Genomic DNA, 24,565 nt, shown 5'->3' with positions numbered 1-24,565 from the left:
TCAAGGGAAGAAGAATCCCACAAGGCGAAAAGTTCGTCAAAGGAAAAAAAACCCACAAGACGACAAGATCATCAAGAGCAAAGAATCCCACAAAGTGACAAGTTTGTCAAAGGGAACCATCAAAGAGATCCCATAAGGCAATAAGTTCATGAAAGAGAACCACCAAAGCGATACATCACCAAAATTTTACAATGCAATAAGTTCATCAAAGGGAATCACTGTGCAATAAGTTCATCAAAGGGAATCACTAAGGCATTTCATTGCCAGAATTCTACAAAGCGACAAGTTCGTCAAAGTGAACTTTTGAGGCGTTTCGTCGCCAAAATCCTACAAGGCAATAAATTCGTCAAAGGGAACCATCTAGTATCAAACATAAAGATTTGAAAACTAAAGGAGGGACTACTGATGTAGATCAATATTAAAATATATTAAATTCGGATCTCAATAATCTAAATCACTTTAAACTACTAATAAAGTGGTAGAATTCTAATCACAGTAGGATATTATCTATATCAGAATATTATCCTTATCCGATAGGATTTTTCGTCCTATTTTATCTAGGATTTCTTATCATATCTTATATAGGATTCCTCATCTTACGCTAAATATAACCCTATCATCTCATACACTTCTAACAATATCCAAACTCTATTCAATACGCTATATAAGGAGCTCACAACTTCCATAATTAAGTATGTTAAGTTACCAAGCCAACCTACTCGATGTTCTCTCTTATTTTGCATATCCATACCCGAAAAAATATGATGCGTACAATATTAGTAATGTGGTATGGTAGTTCAAAAGTAGTGTCCTGTTACCTTTAAGTATTTAGTATATGATACATTTGAAAAAGACAAATATACTCTTGCAACTCATCCAAGTAAAACTTTGATTTTAAATTGTAATAGTATGGTCTTGGATGAATATATTATAATTTTTGTATTTATACATGACTTCTATTGTCCATTTTGAGTTTCTTAATGGATATATTTTGCTTTAACTATTTATATACATTTTTTATAATCAATCACTTTAATAAATTGTGTTTAATAAATAGATTGATTAAAATGTAAGAAAATAATAATAATAATAATTTTCTAGCAATTGATTTTACTGAGAATCTTTTTTTTTGTCACAAAAGAAAATTATTAACGTGGAAACTTCTTGCCATAAATATCCAGTTTTTAGTAGAGAATATTTAAATTTTGCCATAAAGAAAACTATCAGTGTGGAGGTTTTTCACTTTAAATGTCTAGTTTTAGTGGACCATTTCGCCACTATTTATTTTTTTAGTGGAAAAATGTGTGTCACAAATATTTTATTTTTGGTGTGAATAATATTCGCCATAAATATCTTAATCTTTAGTGGGAAAGTACTTCCCCACAAAAAGATTAAGCTTTCAGTGAAAAAATCTTTTCGCAATAGAAAATATAATTTTTACAGCAAAAATACATTTTTCCAGAGTGGTTTTTTTTGCCATACTTTTAATGACGAATTTTAATTTCACCACTAATATTATAATGACAAAAATCTTCCCAACAAAAATCTGTTTTCTTGTAGTATACTAACATGAATAATAATTTTAATTTCTCATCAAAAAAATATAGTTGCTGTGTGTGATGAATTTTATAAAAATTTTAACCCTATATGTGGGTCGATAAAAACTGAGAGAGAAAAAAATAAAAGCAGAAAAATATGGGTAAAAAAATAGAGAAAAGAAATAATCTCCTCTTCACTTTAGATAGAAAATAAAGAAAGATAAAAAGAAAAATTATACTATATAAATTACATTACTATTATTCTCATATATAATTTAAATTTAAATTTATAAAAAAAAATAAAATAGTAATTTAACATGTTTTAAGTTTTCAAATAAGGAAATATGCAATTATTTTCATATTTCTTTTTTTATTTTGTTTTCATTCAAAAAAAGAAAATAAATAAATAAAAGACTTTTTTTCTTCATTTTTCTATCTTATTTTTTTCTCCCATTTCCCATTAAAATTTTCCAAACGTTGGATTTATTGTTGACTTGACTTGCTAAGAAAAATTTATTATTTTGTTGAAAAAAATGCACTTTAATTTTTTTTTTCTGCTTTTATTATGAAGCTAGGAATTATTGTTGACTTGGCTTGCTAAGAAAAAGACTTCTCCATCAATTGATGTTAGCCATTTCTTCTAAGCTTTATACAAGAGATAGCATTGAAACTGATCTCAGAGGCGAGGCGTCTATCAATTCCAATATCATTCTCAAGATCTTTAAGTTGAGCTCACAGCCCGTTGTATTTTCCCCTTTTGTCTGCCTCATTCTCTCAAGGTTAGCACTGAATCTACACTTTTATCTAATTTACTTTTTTTTTTCAGGTATAGTGTAGATTTATCTTTTTCTAGCTTATGAGTTCTTGCAATATCATTTTTCTATCAATATCTGTTATTAGTTTATTGCTTCTGTTACTTTAAACTCACGTGCTTGTCATGTGTTCTTATTTATTTATTTTTTAATTGCTTTAATTATCTCAGATATAGTCTTTAGGGATCTGAAGATTTTTTTTCCCTTCGTGCTTTCAAGCACTACTTTAGTTGTTGATTTTAGTTGCGTCAATTTCTGCTTTTCAGTTCAATTCATCACTATAAATGTAAAGGAAGAGTTCATGAATAAAGTGATCCTTTACAACAATCTTTCTCTTCTTCTTTCTGTTTGAAATTATTCAATATTTTTTGTTATAATTTTTGTCTTTGTTCTGTGTTTTCAATTGTTAAACTAACAATTGGTATCAAAGCCCTGTTCTTGAAGGGACTTGTGAGATGGAACCTGAGGGGAGTTTTCCAAAAGCTCCGATCATCTTTGACGGAGAAAATTATGAAATTTGGGCAATTAGAATGGAAGCCCACTTGGATGCTCTTGATCTTTGGGAAGCCGTGGAAGAGGATTATGAAGTTGCTCCGCTGCCTGCAAATCCGACCGTGGCCCAGATAAAAAACCACAAGGAAAAGAAAACCAGAAAATCAAAGGCAAAAAATTGTTTGTTCTCCGCTGTTTCAAACACTATCTTCACCAGAATTATGTCTCTCAAAACAGCTAAGCAAGTTTGGGATTATTTGAAGGAGGAGTATACTGGTGATGATAGGATTCGGGGTATGAAAGCTCTCAATTACATTAGAGAGTTTGAGCTGCAAAGAATGAAGGAGTCAGAGACAGCCAAAGAATACTCCGAAAGACTTCTCGATATCGTCAATAAAGTAAGGTTACTCGGCACTACTTTTGACGATTCTAGAATTGTTCAGAAAATGTTAGTTACTGCTCCTGAACAATATGAGGCTTCTATTACCACTTTGGAGAATACAAAGGATTTGTCCAAAATCACTTTGGCCGAGTTACTGAATTCTTTTCAGGCACAAGAGCAGAGGAGATCTATGAGGCAAAATGGTTTCATTGAGGGAGCGCTTCCGGCCAGACATCATGAAAAAAAAGACTTTCCAAGAAAGCAAGCTGGTTCAAATGATGAGCAGAACGCAGATGATCAAAATTGTGGCAAAGGTGGAGGATCAAAAGAATATTCAGCTTGTAAACATTGTGGCAGAACAGGTCATGCATCTTTCAAATGTTGGAGAAGGCCAGATGCCAAATGTAAGAAGTGTAATCAGCTTGGACATGAAGCTATAATTTGCAAAACCAAGAAGCAAGAAGCAGTTGTCCAAGTTGTTGAGCAAGATGAAGATCAGATTTTTGTTGCATCATGTTTCTCAGCAAAATGCGTTTCAGAAAGTTGGTTGATCGACAGTGGTTGTACACATCACATGACCTATGACAGAGCTCTTTTTAAAGATTTGAATCCTACCAAAATCAGTAAAGTCAGAGTTGGTAATGGTGTTCACATTCCAGCAAAAGGAAAAGGGACTGTCACAATTATAACAATGTCAGGTATAAAAACAGTGTCTGATGTTCTTTTTGTACCTGATATTGATCAAAATTTGTTAAGTGTTGGACAGTTAGTTGAAAAAGGGTTCAAATTAATATTCGAAGATGGGTTTTGTGACCTTTTTGATACAAAAAGAGAGCATGTTCTGCGAGTTAAAATGAGAGGTAGAAGCTTCTTATATGATCCAACACAGGAGGAGCAAGCTGTTTATGTTGCAGAAACCAACAATATCACTGAAGTATGGCACAAAAGACTTGGCCATTGTCATATTCAGCGTATGTTGGAGATGAAAAAGAAAGATATGATCAGAGATTTGCCAAAGCTTGCTGAAAAATTGCCAGATTGCTATGCTTGTCAATTTGGTAAACAGAATAGATTGCCATTTCCTACATCAACTTGGAGAGCCTCACAGAAATTGCAACTAATTCATACAGATGTTGCAGGACCTCAAAGAACTCCATCCCTCCAAGGTAGCTTTTACTTTATCTTGTTTATTGATGATCTTACAAGAATGTGTTGGATTTTCTTCTTGAAGTATAAGTCAGAAGTGGCTGGAGTTTTTTGGAAATTCAAAAATATGGTGGAAAATCAGAGTGGCTGCAAAATTCAGGTTGTGAGATCTGATAATGGAACAGAATACACCTCATCTCAGTTCAATGCTTTTTGTGAAGAAGCCGGCATTGAACATCAATTTACTGCTCCCTATACACCTCAACAAAATGGGGTCAGTGAAAGGAGGAACAGATATGTGATGGAGATGGTGAGATGTATGTTGCATGAAAAGAACTTGCCTAAGAGTTTTTGGGCAGAAGCTGCCAACACAACTGTGTTTCTCCAAAATCGACTCCCAAGCAAAGCATTGAAGGATCAAACACCATTTGAGGCCTGGTATGGTTTTAAACCTTCATTAAAATTTCTGAAAGTATTTGGTAGTGTCTGTTTTGTTTATGTTCCACAAAATAAGCGTGACAAACTAGACAAGAAAGCTATTCCTGGTATCTTTGTCGGTTATAGCTTAGTATCCAAGGCTTATAAAGTTTATCATCCACAAACTGGAAAGATGACTATTACCAGAGATGTTCACTTTAATGAAGAGAAGCAATGGGATTGGAATGACTCATCAAAACTTCTACATGGGCTTAGTCTTCCTGAAGAGCAATCAAAAGACAACTTGCTGGAAGAAAATCTTGATGATTTACCAGTTAGAGGAACCAGGTCACTTTCTGAAATCTACCAAAGATGTAATATGGCAGTTTATGAACCAGCTGGACATGAAGAAGCTCTTGGAGATCCAAAATGGAAAAAAGCAATGGAGGAGGAGATGTCGATGATTCAAAAAAACAAAACATGGGTGTTAGTTGACAAACCTGCTGACAGAAAAATTATAGGAGTGAAGTGGGTGTTCAGAATAAAATTAAATGCAGATAGCACCATCAACAAACACAAGGCGAGACTTGTGGTTAAGGGTTATGCACAGATTTTTGGTGTTGATTACTCAGACACCTTTGCTCCTGTGGCTCGATTGGACACAATCAGAATGCTTCTAGCTATTTCTGCTCAAAAAGGCTGGAAAGTATTTCAATTAGATGTCAAATCTGCATTTTTGAATGGTGTTTTGCAGGAAGAAATATATGTGGAGCAGCCTGCTGGTTTTGTTGTTCAAGGTGAAGAAGATAAAGTCTACTTGCTCAAAAAGGCTCTTTATGGCTTGAAACAGGCACCCAGGGCCTGGTATAGCAAAATTGATGACTATTTGCAAAGCTTAGGCTTTAAAAAGAGCTTATCGGAGGCAACTCTTTATGTTAAACATAAAGAGAACAATGTTCTTATAGTCTCTCTTTATGTTGATGATATATTGGTGACAGGAAATAATGATCTGCTGGTTGAAAAATTCAAGCAAGAAATGGAGCACGTTTTTGAAATGACGGATCTTGGACTCATGAACTATTTTCTTGGTATGGAGATTACACAAGGCCAAAATGAAGTGTTCATTTGTCAGAAAAAATATGCCAAGGAAATTCTAAAGAAATTTCAAATGGAAGAATGCAAATCAGTTGCTACACCCATGAATCAAAAAGAGAAGTTGAGCAAAGAAGATGGAACTGAGAAAGTTGATGAAGGCCACTATAGAAGCTTGGTTGGATGTTTTATGTATCTTACTGCTACACGACCTGACATTCTATTTGCTGTAAGTCTCTTATCTCGTTTTATGCATTGTGCTAGTGAGTTACATTTAATTGCAGCAAAGAGAGTGTTGAGGTATATTAAAGGTACAATCAATTATGGTGTCAAGTTTGGAAAAAGTGAAAATTTCAGGCTATGTGGATTCTCAGATAGTGATTGGGCTGGATCAGTTGACGACATGAAAAGTACATCTGGGTACTGTTTCAGTCTTGGTTCAGGTTTCTTCTCTTGGTGCTCAAAGAAGCAAGAGATTGTGGCACAATCTACTGCTGAAGTTGAGTTTATTGCAGCAACAGCAGCAGTTAATCAAGTTTTATGGATAAAGAAAATTTTGTGTGATCTGAATATGGAGCAGAAAAGTGGTGCTGAGATTTTTGTTGATAATCAAGCAGCGATTGCGATCTCTAACAATCCGGTCTTTCATGGAAAAACAAAGCATTTCAACATTAAATTGTTTTTTTTGAGAGAGATACAAGAGAATGGAGGAGCAACACTGGTTTACTACAAAACTGAAGATCAAATAGCAGACCTGTTTACAAAGCCACTCCCAGTTAACAAGTTTGAGCTGCTTAGGCAGAGACTTGGAGTTTGCAGTAACGAAAGCAAGGAGGAGTATTAGTTTATTGCTTCTGTTACTTTAAACTCACGTGCTTGTCATGTGTTCTTATTTATTTATTTTTTAATTGCTTTAATTATCTCAGATATAGTCTTTAGGGATCTGAAGATTTTTTTTCCCTTCGTGCTTTCAAGCACTACTTTAGTTGTTGATTTTAGTTGCGTCAATTTCTGCTTTTCAGTTCAATTCATCACTATAAATGTAAAGGAAGAGTTCATGAATAAAGTGATCCTTTACAACAATCTTTCTCTTCTTCTTTCTGTTTGAAATTATTCAATATTTTTTGTTATAATTTTTGTCTTTGTTCTGTGTTTTCAATTGTTAAACTAACATCTGTTCATTCTTTTGAGATTTGGATATAGTTTAACAAGGTAGTTTGACAATATTATTTTCTATCAATATCTGTACTCATTTTTTCACTTAGCATACCACAACTGTAGGAGGGATGCAAGGATTATTTTCGGGCTTAGTTTAGTCATGCTAAATTTTTCCTAGATTCATTCAATAAAATTTTGCAAATAAAAAATAAAAGTGATGCAATATAATACTCAGAGATTTTTAATTTGAGCTAACAACCCTTTGTGTTTCTAGCACTACATCTGCACTTAACACTTTTATCTATTATACTTAACTTTTTTTTCAAGGTATAGTTGGCTTTATGTTTTTCTAGCTTATCTACTCTTGCTAGTGCTATCTGTTCATTCTTTTGAGATCTGGATCCAGTTTAACAGGATAGTTTTAAGATTGGTTTCAGATCAGAAAGCTTCTGCTAGAATTCACGCTTTTAATCTTTGATGGCTTCCATGGGGATCCAAATAGCTTCAGCTTCAGCTTCAACTTCATTTTCTTCACCATCTTCAACCCCACAATGGAAGTATGATGTGTTCCTAAGCTTTAGAGGTGAAGACACCCGCACAAGCTTCACAGATCATCTGTATGCTGCTTTAAATCAAAAGGGAATTGTTGCCTTTAGGGATGATCGAAGCCTTCAAAGAGGGAAAGAAATTGCTCCAGAACTTTTGAAAGCAATTGAAGACTCAAGGCTTTCAATTGTTATTTTATCTAGAAATTATGCTTCATCAACCTGGTGCTTGGATGAACTTGTCAAGATTCTTGACTGCATGAACACTAAGGGACAAATCATTTTTCCAATATTCTATAATGTTGACCCTTCTGATGTACGGAAACAAAAAGGGTATTTTGAGAAAGCTTTTGCTAAGCATGATGAAGATTTTGGGCAAAATGCAGAAAAGGTTAATAAGTGGAGGACTACTCTGACAAAGGTTGCCAATCTATCTGGATGGGATTCACACAACAGGTACTACTGTATCCAAGAAAATGATGAAAGAGACCAGTCCATATTTAAAATAAGGAATGGGTTAATATAATGCTAAAAAAAATCCAAACCTTCTCTGAAAGTTGCTATTATGATGACTCTTGTTAATTACTTCTCTTTTTTATAATGCTATGATCTTTATTTTGATGTTTTTACTGAAGTTTTCATTCATGGCATTTCATTTTCGTTATGATCAAGTTTTCTTTAATCCTCTGACATGTATTGCCTCGATTTTGCAGGCATGAAACGGAGTTGATCCAAGACATTGTTGAAGCTATACTTGCTAGATTGAATCATGCTGTCTCAGCCCCAAGTGAGAAACTTATTGGAATAGATGATCATCTTGAGAAAATGAATTCATGCTTAGCTATGAGGTTTGACGATGTTCGCCTTGTAGGCATCCATGGTATGGGTGGGATTGGAAAGACTACTCTTGCTAGAGAAATTTTTGATAGGATATCTAATCAATTTGAATCTAGCAGCTTTGTTGCCAATGTTAGGGAGGTTTCTGAGAAAAGTGGTCTATGTGCTCTTCAACATCAGCTTCTTTCTGAACTCTTGAACGAAAAGAATATAAAAATATGGGATGTTTGCAAAGGAAGCAATATGATAAGGAATAGAATTTGTCGCAAAAGGGTTCTTGTTGTTCTTGATGATGTAGATAAACGAGACCAATTAGAACATTTAGCTGGAAATCATGATTGGTTTGGCTTAGGAAGTAGAATCATAATCACTACAAGAGATGTACATTTGCTTGTTCAGCATAATGTAGATGAAGTGTATAAGATGGAGACACTAAATCACTGCTATGCTTTAAAACTATTTAGTTTAAAAGCATTTAAGAGTGACAATCCTATGGAAGGTTTCATAGACCTGTCCGAAGAAATTGTGAGATATGCTCAAGGACTTCCATTGGCTCTTAAAGTTCTTGGATGCTTTTTTTATGGTAAAAGCTTAGATGAATGGACTAGTGCACTGGGAAGAATAAAAGAAGATTCTGAAAAGGAAATTTTTGATAGACTTGAAATAAGTTTTCATGGACTAAAACCAACAGAAAAGAAGATATTTCTAGATATCGCATGTGTTTTCAAAGGGATGGATAAAGATTATGTAATGAATTTGCTTGATAGTTTTGGTTTTCATGCAGCTATTGGAATTCGAGTTCTCATTGATAAATCTCTATTAACTATTATTGGGAATAATACATTGTGGATGCATGATTTGTTGCAAGAAATTGGTCAAAAGATTGTTTGGAAAGAATCACCTGATGAGCCTGGAAAGCGCAGCAGGTTATGGGTTGATAAGGATGTCTATCATGTCTTAACTGAAAATTCAGTAAGTAGACCCTTTATGATGTATTTGAAAAGTCTGATACTCCGACTCTTCATTTTGCCTGTGTGTGATACATATTCATGCACTCCTCAAACACTTGAATGATATATTCATGCATAGTTAATAAAGTATTATTTTCTCGCAAGATAAAAATCATGTATTTAGACAAAAATAGTTATTAGATTATATTTTGGATAATATTTTTGACGGTGTTTAATCATCTATCCTTACTATAATTATTACTATATGATTTTATATATATATTTTTTTAATCTAGTTTATTTTATACTACATAATGTATCCAAACACTGTATTTAAACTTAGATCCATATCTCCGTAATTTCTATTTTGAAAGTTGACAAGTCAAATATAGAGATATACACCCATTTCTGACACCTGTATTCAAATCCAAGTAACATAGTTCGATCACTTGATTAAACCAAGGAATATGTTTATGTGTTAACTCATCCTTAGCTTTTGTTTGTCAGGGAACAGAAGCAGTTGAAATGATGACTGCCAACTTTTTGGGACGAAAAAATATAAACTTGAGTGCCAAAGCCTTGTCAAATATGCGCAAACTAAGACTCCTCAAAATGGCGAATGTGCAACTTTCCCAAGGCTTAGAATTCCTTTCTAATGAGATAAGACTTCTTGAATGGCATGGTTACCCCTTGAAATCTTTACCGTTATGCTTCAAACCAGAAAAACTTGTTGAACTGCGAATGCCTTGTAGCTGCATCAAACAACTGTGGAGTGGAATCATAGTAAGATAATCTAGTACTTATGCTTGTTTTTACTTTCTTTCTTGAATGAGTGATGAAAAATTGCTAATATTTTTCTTTGAATACAGTGAAAGTCTTAACTTTTTTCCTTCTTATGTTTTCAACAGACTTTAGATGGGTTAAAATTTATCGATCTCAGCCATTCACAAGCCTTACGAAGAACCCCTGATTTCACTAGAGCACCGAACCTTGAGAAACTAGTTCTTGAAGGTTGTACAAGCTTAATAGAAGTTCACCCATCAATATTTCTTCTCAAACGGCTTATCATCTTAAATATGAAAGATTGCATAGGTCTTCAGACACTTCCAATCAGCATTGAAATGCCATCTTTACAAGTTCTTATTCTCTCTGGCTGCTTTAAATTGAAGAAGTTTCCTGAAATTAAAGGAAATATGGAACACTTGTTGGAGCTGCATTTAGAGGGGACTGCTATTGTAGAACTGCCATTGTCAATTGAACATCTCAGTGGCCTTGTCCTGTTGAATCTGAGAAATTGCAAAAGACTTATCAGTCTTCCAAGCAATATTTTTCATTACATTTCTCTCAAAACTCTCATTCTTTCCGGCTGCTCAAAATTTGATAAATTTCCTGGGAAGTTGGGAAATGAAGAATGCTTGGAGGAACTTGATATTAGTGGGACTGCCGTGAGGCAATTGCCATCTTCCATTGTACTGTTAAAAAACCTCAGGAGATTAACTTGGCAGGGATGTGAAGTCCAACCATCGGAACCATGGAGTTCTCTTCTTAACTACTTCTCAAGTTGGCAATCCCTGACATCTCTAAATCTAAGCAATTGCAATTTTCCAGGAGTAGTAGTTCCAAGTGATATTGGTTGCTTATCGTCATTAGAGGACTTGGATTTAAGTTTTAATAAGTTTGCTAGTCTACCTGCTAGCATCAGTCAACTTTCAAGTCTCACACTCCTAAGATTGGTTGGTTGCAAATGGCTCCAATCACTGCCAGAACTCCCAGCAAATGTAAAATATGTATTTGCAGGTGGTTGTATTGCACTGGAAAATATCCCAAATCCTCTAAAGCCTTGCACTTTGCGGGTATTAAAATTAGATCTTTTCAATTGCCATGGATTGGTGGATCATCATAATTTGAGCAGCTGGGCATGCAAATTGCTGAAAACACATCTAAAGGTATCTCTCTCTCTCCTTGTGTGTGCACACACATATAAACACATTTAAGCTTCCATTTATTTCAGCATTGAAACAATAAAAAAATTTCGTCAATAAAAAAATATTTTTATGGTTAAAAAAAATTAAGCCATTTTGTTTATTTTAAAATTCTTATTAAGATCTTTATATATAAATTTATTAATATATTTTATTTTTAAAATTAAAATTAAATAATAAAAAATAAGTTATTTTGCTAAAATATAAAAAATTATTTCCACATAAAATATTTTTCGACTAAAATATTTTTCAAATATAATTTATTTTCTACAACAAAGAGGGACTAAGTATCTTAGCATTTATGGTGCAGGGACTTTCTAGTGAAACATCCTTCTTCAAGTTTGGGGTTTGTATTCCTGGAAGTGAAATTCCAGAATGGTTCAAAAATCAGAACATGGGATCTTCAATAAGTGTAGATTTACCCCCACATCGGAATAATGATAATTTGATGGGATTTGCTTTTTGTGCTAATTTTATACTTCGACCTTCAGCTTCTTCCAATTATGGCTATGAGAAGAAAACAAGGTCACGCGATTTTATTCTAGGTTGTCGCATTAAGAATGATCAAGGTGAGGATGATTTAATAGATTCTTCATTCTATTTAACAACCTTAGAAGAAAACTCTGCCCAAATTGGGTTAGATCATCTTTGGCTAGTGTGTAAAAGGTTACACTCTATTAGTAAGACTGCTTCATTGGATGGCCATGACCCCAATGGCAGTTCACTTTCATTTTGGGCCCAATCAGTATTTTCTAATGTAGAAGTGGAATATAGGAAGTGTGGATTCCGCTTTGCATACTCACAAGACTTGGAAGAGTAGCACCAAACAATCATTAGAAATCTTTGAAGTAAATAGGTTAGTTATGTGGCTTGAATTTTAAATATATTTTCTTAATAAATTGATTCAAAAGTTCTGCTATTAGAATTGAAAAAAAAAAAAAGTATTGAGATCACCCAGAAAATTGTATCGCATTTTGTTATTATAGTGTAATTTTATCTCTACCTTACTTATGGATGTAAACCTTTCAATCGGATCAAATTAATTTTTTTTTATGTCTATTCTCTTTTCTCTTCCTTTATTATTCTGTCTTTTTTTATTATTGTGATTAATAAATCGGTATCTAGTAATATCCATTTGTTTCAACAGAAGATTTGTACGTTCTCCCTTATCATTTTGATCACATCAAGAAATGAAGGAACCACAACCTCAATGGCTCAAGATTTTAATTTTTGTATTTATTTTTGAGGGGTGTGTCATTGGAGAGAGATAAGTCAGTCATAAACCATTATGAAAAAAGTTTAAATAAGTACCTTAACTTTTCATCAAAATTCAAAAAAGTCTCTTTCATATTTTGCCAAATAAGGCAAATCAATTTATATTTAGAGGATGTTTGGTTTAGGTGGTTAATAGCTAATAGGCATCCAAATAGTGAAATCCAAATAGTTAAATTAAAGTGTTTGATAAAAGTTTAAAAAAATAGTTGATAGTTGATAGGCAATCAATACAGTGTCTTTTAACTGTATTTTGGATAAATTCTACAATTAGAATCGTTTCTCATCAATTAGTAGATATTTTGACTTTATTTTTTATTATGATTATACTATTCTAGTAAAATTCATTAGTTATAATTTTTTAAATTAATTTTTACATCAATAAATTATTTAAAATTATAAGACATAATAATAAATTAAATATATTATAAATAATAATTGGCCAATTAATTTAAAAAGCCTCACATGTGCGCATGTTTGTATTTTAATCTAAATCTTTTAATTTTTATTTAATTGACTCAACCTTTATATTTTAGTATAATTTTAGTCAATTTATAAATTTCTAAAATTGATAGTCTATGTGTCAATTTGATAATCTAACTGACATGACACGTGTATTATTATTATTATTATTTTATATAAACTAATAACCAAATGATTAAAAATACCCAACATTTATATTATTTTGCATATTAATTCAAACTTTTAAATTTTAAATTAATTAACCCAACATTTATATTTGATTGTAATTTTAGTCGATTTTTAAAAATTAAAATGTAACAGAGATAAAATGTCAAATGTAATATTTTATATTTAAAACTAATTTTACATATGAAAATAATATTAATTTATACTTGATGCTACATAACAACCATCTAAAGTAAGATGTGATCTATCACTGTGAGATAGGTCCACGTGACAAGGATCCGATAGGTAGGAGACATGGTCCAGCCTGAGGCAAGGAGGACCCTAACACCTTAACACCTGATTCATCAGCAAGACTCGCCCTCTCCTCAACAGGGCGAGTCTCGGTATGGAGTTACCGTTCCCAAGCACAATCCAGCGTATACTCATTACGTCTATAATCGAGAGATTACCAACCTATCAGCTGAAGATATTCCTTATTAAGCAGACAGCCACATCATCACTGGATTATCGGAAAATGCTATATTTATCTCCATTCTCTTACAATATAAAAGGAGGACGATCACGATGATAAAGGTATGTTATTCTCTCATATAAAATCTTTAAGCAATTCATTGCATTTTCTCTCTTCTAATATTCTGACTTTGAGTGTTGGAATGGTTGCCGTGAACACCCACCACCATCTCACATTCTCTTTCTTGCAGGTTCTAACCGATCACAACGCAGCTCTATTCCAACTATGTTATCAATCTAATATATGCAATATCATTTAGTTCTACTTCTGGGAGATCCTTTGAATCTACTATTCATTTGGATTATGACCGATCTCCAACTCTTTTTCTCATAAAAGAATATCTCTCTCCTTTCACTTTTAAAATGGTCGGATGTTCATGATCTGCTGCTAATTTTGCCACTCACAAGGGTGTCATCATTTCTTTCACTAAGAATAATGGGCAAAATATGCCCCTAATAGTCAATAAAGCTGTAACGACCTGGAAACCGGACCGCTACCAGTGCTAGAATTCAGATCGACTTAAGGTCGCCGGAACCCGTAGCAAGCCTACTATGTATCCTGTGTACCTGATAAATCTCATACATGATCATACATTTTTATAACAATTTTAAACTTTTCATTTTCCAAGCTTGACCTGTGCATGCACTATAGCTGTAAACATAAAACCCCATACTAGAGCCCTCATCAAATGCTCTAGTTGGATTAACAAAACATATATCAAGCTTGGTTCTCATTACATAACATCATTAAACATACTTACTGATCATGTACAAAAGGGATCAACCATACTCTAGGGTCAAGCACAATACTAATCCGCTATATACATTACATTACATCATTTACTTTACATGTCCACTACTATACTGTTACATAGCCTCTAGCCCTGCTGATACCCTGTGCTATCTCTGGCCCTGCAAACCTGGGGATTAGGGAGAGGGGTGAGCTACTAGAGTCCAGTGAGCAGAACAATAAAAATCATTTAATAAATCATGCCTTCATGGAATGCATCACATCACAAATCAATCACATCAAGGATGGACTGACCCAAAAATTCCTCTACTCTGTGCTCGGCCCTCGGTGGAGCTCCTCAGGACTTCTGTTACATACAAAGCTCTGTGTCCCGCCCTCAGTGGGACTCCTCAGGACTTCTGTTATCTAGAGGGCTAATGGGTCACTGGGCTTTTTAGCTCACCCCCCTCCCTTAACCCCAGGTGTGCAGGATCAGTGTTAGCACAAGAGAACAGCAAGGGTAAAGACTAAGTTATGTAATAGTTAGAAGTGGACATGTAAATATAAAATGATATTGTGTAAAGTAATGTAGAGAAATGTTTTATTGTTTAGTATTGTGTTTGACCCTAATGGTAATGTTAATCCCTTTGTACATGATCTTTTAAATGAAATATTTTTATGATGAGAATTGATGAACCAAGCTTGATATATGTTATGTTAACCCACTAGAGCATTTGATGAGGGCTCTAGTATGGGGTTTTATGTATGTGGATATGGTGCATGCACAGGTCAAGCTTGGTATATGGAAAGTTTTATTTTTTTATGAAAATGTACGATCATGTATGGGATTTTATCAGGTATACAGGATGTATGTTAGGCTTGCTACGGGTCCCGGCGACCTTAAGTCGATCTAGATCCTAGCGCCGGTAGCGGTCCGATTTTCGGGTTGTTACAGCTGATTTCACCAAAATTAATCTAATGATTAAACCAGTTTATGAATAACTTTTGTGCATAAAATGGTAAACTAGGTCAAACCATAGATACTAAAAATTAAAATTTTCGGTAAAAAAAAAGAGGGGTTGGGAAATAACAATCAGATTTATAAAATTTAAATGGCCTAATTCTACCAATCAAAATCCTAAATAATAACGAAATTTCAGTTCAATGAAAATTCACAATTCAATGCTCTTTTTGCTTATAGACAAAATATAAATTTCACCTCTGATTAAATACTTAACTTAAACATAGACAACAAGGTAAATTGATGTAAGCACAACCAACAACACAAAAAATGATAAGTGTAACATCCTCTTGGCCAACACCAGTGAATATTGTCCGCTTTGGGTCAAGGGATTTCTACCTTGTCTTCCCTCACGGGTTTGTTTTCGAATAAAGGGATTTTGATACCCTATCTTCCTAAAACGCGTCCACTTGGGTGTTCTGGGCATAGGCTTATAAGGCCCTCTCCCTTTCAACCTCTTTCCGATGTGGGATACCTTTGATCCACCTGCATAGGGCTTCTACTCTCCTTACAGGCCTGAGCGTCCTCGCTCAGCACACCGTACTCATGAGGCCCAGGCTCTGATACCAATTGTAACATCCTCTGGGCCCACACCAGTGAATATTGTCCGTTTTGGGTCAAGGGATTTCTACCCTGTCTTCCCTCATGGGTTTGTTTTCGGGTCAAGGGATTTGATACCCTGTCTTCCCAAAACGCATCCACTGGGGTGTCCTGGGCATAGGCTTATTAGACCCTCTCCCTTTCAACCTCTTTCCAATGTGGGATACCTTTGATCCACCTGCATAATAAGCCCTATGCAGGTGGATCAAAGGTATCCCACATCGGAAAGAGGTTGAAAGGGAGAGGGCCTTATAAGCCTATGCCCAGGACACCCCAGTGGACGCATTTTGGGAAGACAGGGTATCAAATCCCTTGACCCAGAAACAAACCCGTGAGGGAAGACAGGGTAGAAATCCCTTGACCCAAAGCGGACAATATTCACTGGTGTGGGCCCAGAGGATGTTCCATCTTGGTTCTTGACATTGTATTACGAATAAGGTTTGGTACTAACTTGTATGATTCTTATTCTTGCTGCTCTTAAAATCAATTAGTTATAAGTGTTCTTAATTGTATGTTAATTAAAGGTGATTTAGATTGAAGAATTATTTTCTGAACTGAGTTCTTTTTACTAGGGTATGTATCGTTTCAGTCTCTAATAGACTGGGGTTCCGCATCATAAATGCTTAAACTAATTTCTTAAAAGCATCAATTCAAGCCTAACACCTTTACTAATTTTAATTATTCAACTGAAATCGGTATCTAGACAAGCTTGATCAAATTGGCAATAAAACTAAATAAGAAGCATAAACTATTTAATTAATCTATTGTTTCCTTAGGTTATAAATGAAAATTTGTACCATACCTAATTGCGACAAGCATTCATTCTCACACAATAATTATGGTTTAGGAAGATGAATTAGCAATTAATCACATAAACAATCAATTAATAGACCAATTTAGTTAATTATTCAAGCAATTAAAAACATACGAGGTTAAAAGAGTTGAAATGAGTGATTCGACACTCTTCTCCCTTAAATGAATTTGAAAGTTCGATAATAGAATAAATATTAATAATTATTTAACAAAAAAAATAATTATAATAAAAAAATGAACTCAGAAAAATGCATATAAATCTGAAATCCCTTGAATTAAACTGAAAACTTAGCGGCTCATATTTATGACTCGCAAGAGGAAAAAAAATTCAAAATAAAGTAATATTCAAATACTACCTATGTCTCTCTAAGTTTTTAAGGTAAAATTAATTTTTACTTATTTATATGTATCCTTATTAATTTTTACATCATTTACTGTTAATATAAAAAATAATAATAATAAGTAATATTTTAAACAAATTATTATAAATTTTTTAAAAATAAAATTATTAATTACTAGTGAATAAACCTTAAATGATATATATTGTAGGATGGGATAATATCAAGTAAATATCAAGGCTAGTTGCTTGGTATTAATATATGTGCTTTTATAGTAAATTTTATAATTAAATAACAATTCAATGAACCACATTAAGAAACCATGGAGTTATAAATCATTTAACCCATCAACTTGTGATGTTATATTAATTGTACTAGCCTAATTTCATTTAAATAATTTTTATATTTTTTTATTAGATCTAAAATAATTAATTTAAATTATTTATTAATATTGAGTTAGGTTATGTATAACCCTTAATTTTTTTCATAACCCATTATATGGGAGGTTACAATAATATTTGATTTAAATTATTTATTAATATTGAGTTAGGCAAAGACAACATTATTGAAAAATTCTAGAATTAGTCATACACATCATTAATATTTGAATTCTTAGAGTACTTTATCAATCAGTTTCTAAGGAATTGCAGATTTATTACCTTCTCTGCCTTATGTATGAAGATAGGGATTATGAATTTTTCAATATTACCCTTGCTTTGATTAAGAAAAATAAATAATTTCCTTAAATTCATAGATTTTGTTATTTTAAAAAAAAAATTATATGTTACTTAACAAACTTGTAAACAGTATTATCATTTAAAAAAATAAAAATATAATTATAACTTTTTATAAATAAATGGTTGATTATTATCAGTACTTTAAATTATCGATAAGTAATCGATAATTTACTTTAATTATAATTTTTTTAATAATTTTATCGATGAATTTTATTGTTATTTTTTTTTTATTTTTTAATGATTTAATATATTAAAAAAATGGCTTAATTTACATATATATACAGTCACATGGTATTTTGTTAACACTTATTAAATTAGATGGCATAACATTATAAGACAATATTTACTCTTGACTTTTACGCATGTATAATTATTTCCTATCTTAATATTATTTTTATATTTTATATTTTTAACTCATACTATAAAATTTTATTAATAGTAAAATTTTTAATTCCTTAACTTTAATTTTATTTTAAGTTTGGATAATTTATGATTTTATATTTGATGAAAACATATTTCATTAAATTTTAAATCTTTAGAATAAGTTGATTACTATATTATTATTTTTTAAATTAATTGATATATACGGGTAAAGACAATAAAATAGAACAAAAGATGCACTTTATTCAGCATTATAATATTTATTTATATTGATAAATAACTCTGCACATTTCATTATAAAATGCATTTTGAAACCATGCAAAGAAAAATAAAAAATAATAAAAAGTAAATACACAGAGAGAATAAGTTTATTATATGATAGATGTATTTTTTTTTTTTAAAGTTACATGAGATATGTATACAATGTATGCAGCATTCTCTTTTAACTTGTTCTCTTTCATATTTTCTTGCCAGCTATATAAAAAGCCATAATTTTAATAAATTAATGGTGAGCCGTATTCAATTCAAACTGAAAAAATAAATCGAATTAAATTAATTAAATTCAATTTTAATTATAAAATATCGATAAAATTGAATCGAATCAAGATAATAATATATTATTTTTTATAATATAAAGAGATTAAATCATAATTAAAATTAAAATATTTTAATAAAATACATATAAAAAGTAAAAAAAATCTATTAAAAGCAATAATCGATCAAACCGAATTGAATTAAATCGAATCGAATTAAATCAATTTGATTTAAATTGATTTCTGCTTAAAATTAATTTAATTTTATAAATACTAAAATTTTAATTTTTAATTTATTCAGTTCGATTCAATTTTAAATCAAATTAATTGAATACTCAAAACAAATATTAAGTAAAGTAATTTATGAGTTTAATGCTATATAACTTCGCTATATTCATTTATTTAGTAAAATTTTTTTCTGTTCACAAGAGCAATAGACCCTATAACAGACTTAACAATTGACCTGTATATAATTAATTATTTTATGTAACATTTTAATCGAGTCTTGGTTATTTCTATGTTTGGACAACTATTATAATTTATTTTAACTAATAAATCATACTATTTTCTTTTTTGTGCATATGCAATAACTTTTCGGCTTGGAGATTGCTTCTTTAACATGGACAAACGGTGCATTTGATATATATATTTTCCCTTTACAGATGAAAAATGTCGGACAATAATTATATTCTTCTTCTGTTGGTGCCGCATGTTCATCAGCATCACAAGAATCAGACATATGCTATCAAGTCATTTCTTTGGTATCTTTTTAAAATCATTTATTTGTGTATATTTACTAGGCTTATATAGTAATTATATGGACTAATATCAAAATACATTAAATCCGGATATTAATAATTCAAATCATCTCAATCTCCTAATAAAATGATACAATTTTAATCGCAATAACATATGATCCATATTAGAATATTATCTATTCTACATTTTATTTTATTAGCATTTTTTATCCTATCTTATATTGGATTCTACATCGTAGTAATATCCAAACTTTATTTAATATACTATATGTAAATAGTTCACCATCTCAATAATTAAGTATACTATTATCTCAATAGTCAATTCGATTATTTATTCAATACCCATACTGAATTAAGTATCAGAGAGATTGCTAAGCCAATCCACTCAGTGTTCGCTCTTATTTTACAGATCTATACCCGAAGAAATATGATGCCTACAACATTATTGGCGTCATCTGTGAGAATCAACACAAAAGTTATGTATCTTGCACTATTTTTATTATTTAAAAAAATTGTGACCAAACAAGCAGAAATTTGAGTTTCTACGATGAAAATATTTCTTTCACTAAAGAATTATATTCTATCGCAAAATCTATTACTAACAAAATTTATATCTCTGTCACACTTTATTAGAAATCTCGGCTTTTACGACGAAATAAATACCGTTGCTTAAGGGTTTTATTTCGTCGCAAAAAGGTTATACAACAGATTTGCGATAGATGTAATCCCATATTTGTTATTTTTGTCGTAAACTTTTTGTGACCGAAATTTACAATTTGCTAATGTAGCAACAGATTTTGTGATGGCTTCGTTGAATCAACTATAGAATTTCATCATAGCTAAATTAGATGCATAAATATTTTATTATTTTTAAGTATCACTCAAGCTCTCATTAAGCATTAAGGTCTTTCAGTATTAGTTTTTTATTATGTTTATTTTATAAGATCTATCATCGTATTAATGAGTTAGAAAGAGTCCTTTATTGTATAAAAAAAAGGAAAGGGAAATAAAAGTTACAGATTATTTTATTGGCAAAATTACAATATTTAAACATATCAACTAAATAATTTTATGTATCTTACAACCATCAGTCCTCTCATACAAATTCAATTTTTTATCTATTCACTTTAGCAATGGTATTATAACCTTTGCACTCCAACCATATTAGCCAAAGTATTTTCATGTTACGCATACACATTTAAAACATTAATATTACAGTAAATAGTTTAATTTGAATTTTGAAATTGCCATCACACATGTTGTCCTGCTTTGCTATTATTCTAGGAAATTTTACAAAAATATTTTATTCAAGAACTAATTTCGCAGATGAGTTTTAAAAGTTTATGTTAACTATAAAAGAGACACAACTCTAAAATGATGGGATATACCACAAATCAAAAGTTTTGTGCTCACTTTTAGCAGCCTTTCGTCCATTCCAGTGAATTTCAAAATCAAAGCAAATCATTACCAAAATCCCATAAGGCCATAAATTTGTCAAGGAAGACGAATCCCACAAGGCTACAAGTTTGTTAAGGGAAGACGAATCCCACAAGGCTACAAGTTTGTTAAGGGAAGACGAATCCCACATGTAATACCCGGCTAGACCCCGGCACCGGAATTCCTTCTTTCCGGCGGTATTTCCGTTGGAAGCCGGAATGTTTCGGATTTCGGAGCCTTTCCGATGGGTATAACAGAGGTTTTTCAAAATGTTTTTACTTGTTTTTAATGTTTTGAGTAAAAAGGAAATGAGTTTTGAAGAGAAAAGGCCAAGGAGGGAAAAAGCAGGTTCGGGCGCCGAAGGTGAGAGTTCGGCCGCCGAACATGGGAAGGTTTTGGGAGCGCTTTTGGCCTCCGAAAGCTTTGTTTGAGAAAAACAAGGTTCGGCCGCCGAAGGTGAAGTTCGGCCGCCGAACATGCATGAGTTTAGGGGGCACATTAGGCTGCCGAAAGTGGTTGACCAAGCCACCTATAAAAGCCCCTTAGGTCGGTTCAAGAGGGAAGTTTTCTTCCTCTTGCCACCCAAGGTGAGTTCATACCCTCCTTGGATGTGTTCATGTTTATTTTCAAGATTTACCAAAGGTTTAAAGAGTTTTAACTTGTTTTGAAGGTTTTTAAGCAAAAGAGCAAAGTTTAGAGGCTTGGAGAGTTTGGATCGTTCTTCCTAGCTAACTCCAAGTTTGGACCATCAATCCTCTCGTTCTTCAAGAGGTAAGCATGGATCCTCAGCTCCCCTTATGTTTTAAGTAAGTTTTATGGAAGGAAAAAGGGTTAGATGCATGTTTTGCATGAGTTTGCATGAGAGGGTTTTTGTACCCATTATGCTTATATGATGTTATGTTTATGTTTTTGGGGTTTTAAGCTTGTTTTGAGCCCCTATGTGCATGGTTAAGGGTCTATGCATGGTTTTGAGAGGTTGGTTGTGTGTTTTGGGTGTTGGTAAAGGTTTTGGAGGCTGTGTGTGTGCATGAGACCCGAGTTCTGCCTTGCTAGAAGAACTCAGGTTCGGCCGCCGAAGGTAGTTTCGGCCGCCGAACCCCTTGAGGAGGTTGTTTCGGCTGCCTAAACTCGCCCCCGAAAGTTTGGACTATCGGCTCTGGCAAAGAGTTTCGGCCGCTGAATATGCCGCCGAAGGTTGGGACTTTCATCTCTGGATGGGTCTTTCGGCCGCCGAACCTTGCCCCCGAAAGTGCATGACTTTCATCTCTGGAGGGACTTTCAGCCGCCGAACCTGCCGCCGAAAGTGCCCTGTCCAGCCTTCCTTTGCCCGTTTTTCCATGCATGTTTATGATGTTTTAAGGGAGTTTTGGGGAGATGTTTATGGTTATGTTAGAGTATGTTTGGGACCTCATATGAGTCCACCCGTGTAGGTGCGGACCTGAGGAACCAAGGAGGCCCCCAGAGTTAGTTTGTTTTCAGAGGTGTTCAGCAGAGCTAGAGGTGAGTGGAATAGAACTGATGGTTTTAAATTCAATGAAAGTTTTAGCATGAATCATGCATCATTAATGCCATGTGTATACTAGGTTGTATCGCATTAGAAAACACGAATATGAAGCATTGCATTATTACTTGAGATTGTGGACGGACATAGAGTATTATCCACTAGCCCTTGGGAGAGTTGACAGAAGTCCTGAGGAGCCCCATGAGGGCCGGGCACAGAGTTCATGTTCATGTATATGTTTATGTTTATGTGTAACAGAAGTCCTGAGGAGCTCCTTTGAGAGCCGGGCATAGAACCAAGGGAATTTTGGATCCGTCCGTCCGAAGGTGAATTACTTGTGATGTGATGCATTTCATGCTAGCATATGTATTTAAATGTTTTTATATTTCTGCTCACTGGGCTCTAGTAGCTCACCCCTCTCCCTAACCCCATGTTTCAGGGCCTCAAAGTAAAGACAAAGGAAAAAGCAAAGTGTAAAGTCAAGTGGTATAGTGTATAGTAGTGGACATGAGATTGTAAAGAGTTAATGTAAAGAAAAGTTATGTAATGTAAAGAGATAATGTAATGTGTACACAGATGTATAGTATTGTGCTTAGCCCTAGTGTATGTTTAATCCCTTTGTACATGAGTTATGAATGAAATGAAATGTTTTATGAGCTTGATGACCTAGAGAGGTTCTATGTCTATATGCATAGATCAAGCTAGCTTGATGACCTTATGTGGTTCTATGTTTATGTACATAGGTCAAGCTGAGAGTTAATGAAAAGTTCAAAATTTTTACAGAAATGTATGATCATGTATGGGATTGAACAAGTACATCGAGAGTATAGCAGGCTGGCTATGGGTTCCGGCGGCCTTAAGCCGACCTGAATCCTAGCGCCGGTAGCGGTCCGATTTCCGGGTCGTTACAGATTGGTATCAGAGCTCTTGGTTCATATGATCGGACCTATAGAGCGGAGCCTTAGGTTCCTGTGAGAGGACCTATAGAGTGTTTGGGCTCATAGAGATAGAGGTTATAGTAGGGCAAGCACAATAGGAAAGATCATGTCCACTAGGATAGGATGAGTCCTGTCTCTATATGATGATGTGTAATGCCATGTTTTATGCATGTGCATTTAATGATATGTTACGTATGTGATGAGAGTTCATGGTTGTTACATGGACCGTATGATATACTAATGTTATGTGTGTATGTTATGTTTTCAGAAGAAAAGATGAGAGGAACTCGTCGATCTGCTAGATTGACTGGAGCTCCGCCAGAGAATGAAGGAATGGATACCCGTCCCCCAGCTTTGCCGAGGGCAATGTCTCAGAGGACAGGGAGAGAAAGAGAAAGAGCATCGAGGGACCCTAGAAGGTCTTTTGATGAGAGTAGAGAAACAGAGCAAAGGAGAAGGTCTGATGTAAGGGAAGAGATGGATGAAGATCAGAGAAGAGATGGAGGGTTAGGTGTTGGCATGTCTGAGGAGGATATGGGATCATCTCAGGGAGGCACTCAGGCCTCGGGGTTTGGTTATTCACCCCAGTATCAGCCCTTTTCTTCGGGCCCAGGGTATTCGATGGGAGGTATGTCGGATTACCCTACCTTTAACCCATATCCCGCCTTTATGCCTTATCCACCGTTTTACCCACCATATCCACCATACCCTATGTATCCACCTTCACCCTTCTACCCGAGTCCAGCAAATCCGTCACCAGGAAGTTTTGCATCTCTTCCATCCCCAGCAGAAATCAGAGCCCCTGTTATCCAAACACCTCAACCTGGCCCATCTGAGAGGAGTAAAGTCAAGATGACCGATTACTTGAAGTTGGATGCTCCGAAGTACAATACCGGAGATGATCCATTTGAGTATTTGAAAACAGTCAAGATAATTGCAGAGGAGCTGGAAGCAAGTGAAAGTAGAGTCATTCAAATGGCGGGTTTCACTCTGAAAT

At 33.6% G+C, this 24,565-nt stretch overlaps 1 protein-coding gene across 1 annotated transcript; it reads left to right on the top strand.

Annotated features, from left to right (window-relative positions):
* The first annotated feature begins 2,145 nt into the window (after positions 1–2,145).
* On the top strand, positions 2,146–12,202 carry LOC110607995 (disease resistance protein RUN1-like). The gene is made up of 6 exons (XM_043954384.1): positions 2,146–2,317; positions 7,546–8,038; positions 8,296–9,391; positions 9,877–10,152; positions 10,278–11,315; positions 11,662–12,202. The coding sequence occupies exons 2-6, from the start codon at positions 7,842–7,844 to the stop codon at positions 12,169–12,171; spliced, it is 3,117 nt and encodes a 1,038-aa protein (XP_043810319.1). The 5' UTR covers positions 2,146–2,317; positions 7,546–7,841; the 3' UTR covers positions 12,172–12,202.
* The last annotated feature ends 12,363 nt before the right edge of the window (positions 12,203–24,565 follow it).

The sequence above is a fragment of the Manihot esculenta genome, chromosome 2 (genome assembly GCF_001659605.2).
Source record: "Manihot esculenta cultivar AM560-2 chromosome 2, M.esculenta_v8, whole genome shotgun sequence".
Taxonomy (NCBI): Eukaryota; Viridiplantae; Streptophyta; class Magnoliopsida; order Malpighiales; family Euphorbiaceae; genus Manihot; species Manihot esculenta.
Note: the sequence above shows the minus strand (reverse complement) of the source record. Positions and strands in the feature narration are given on the sequence as shown.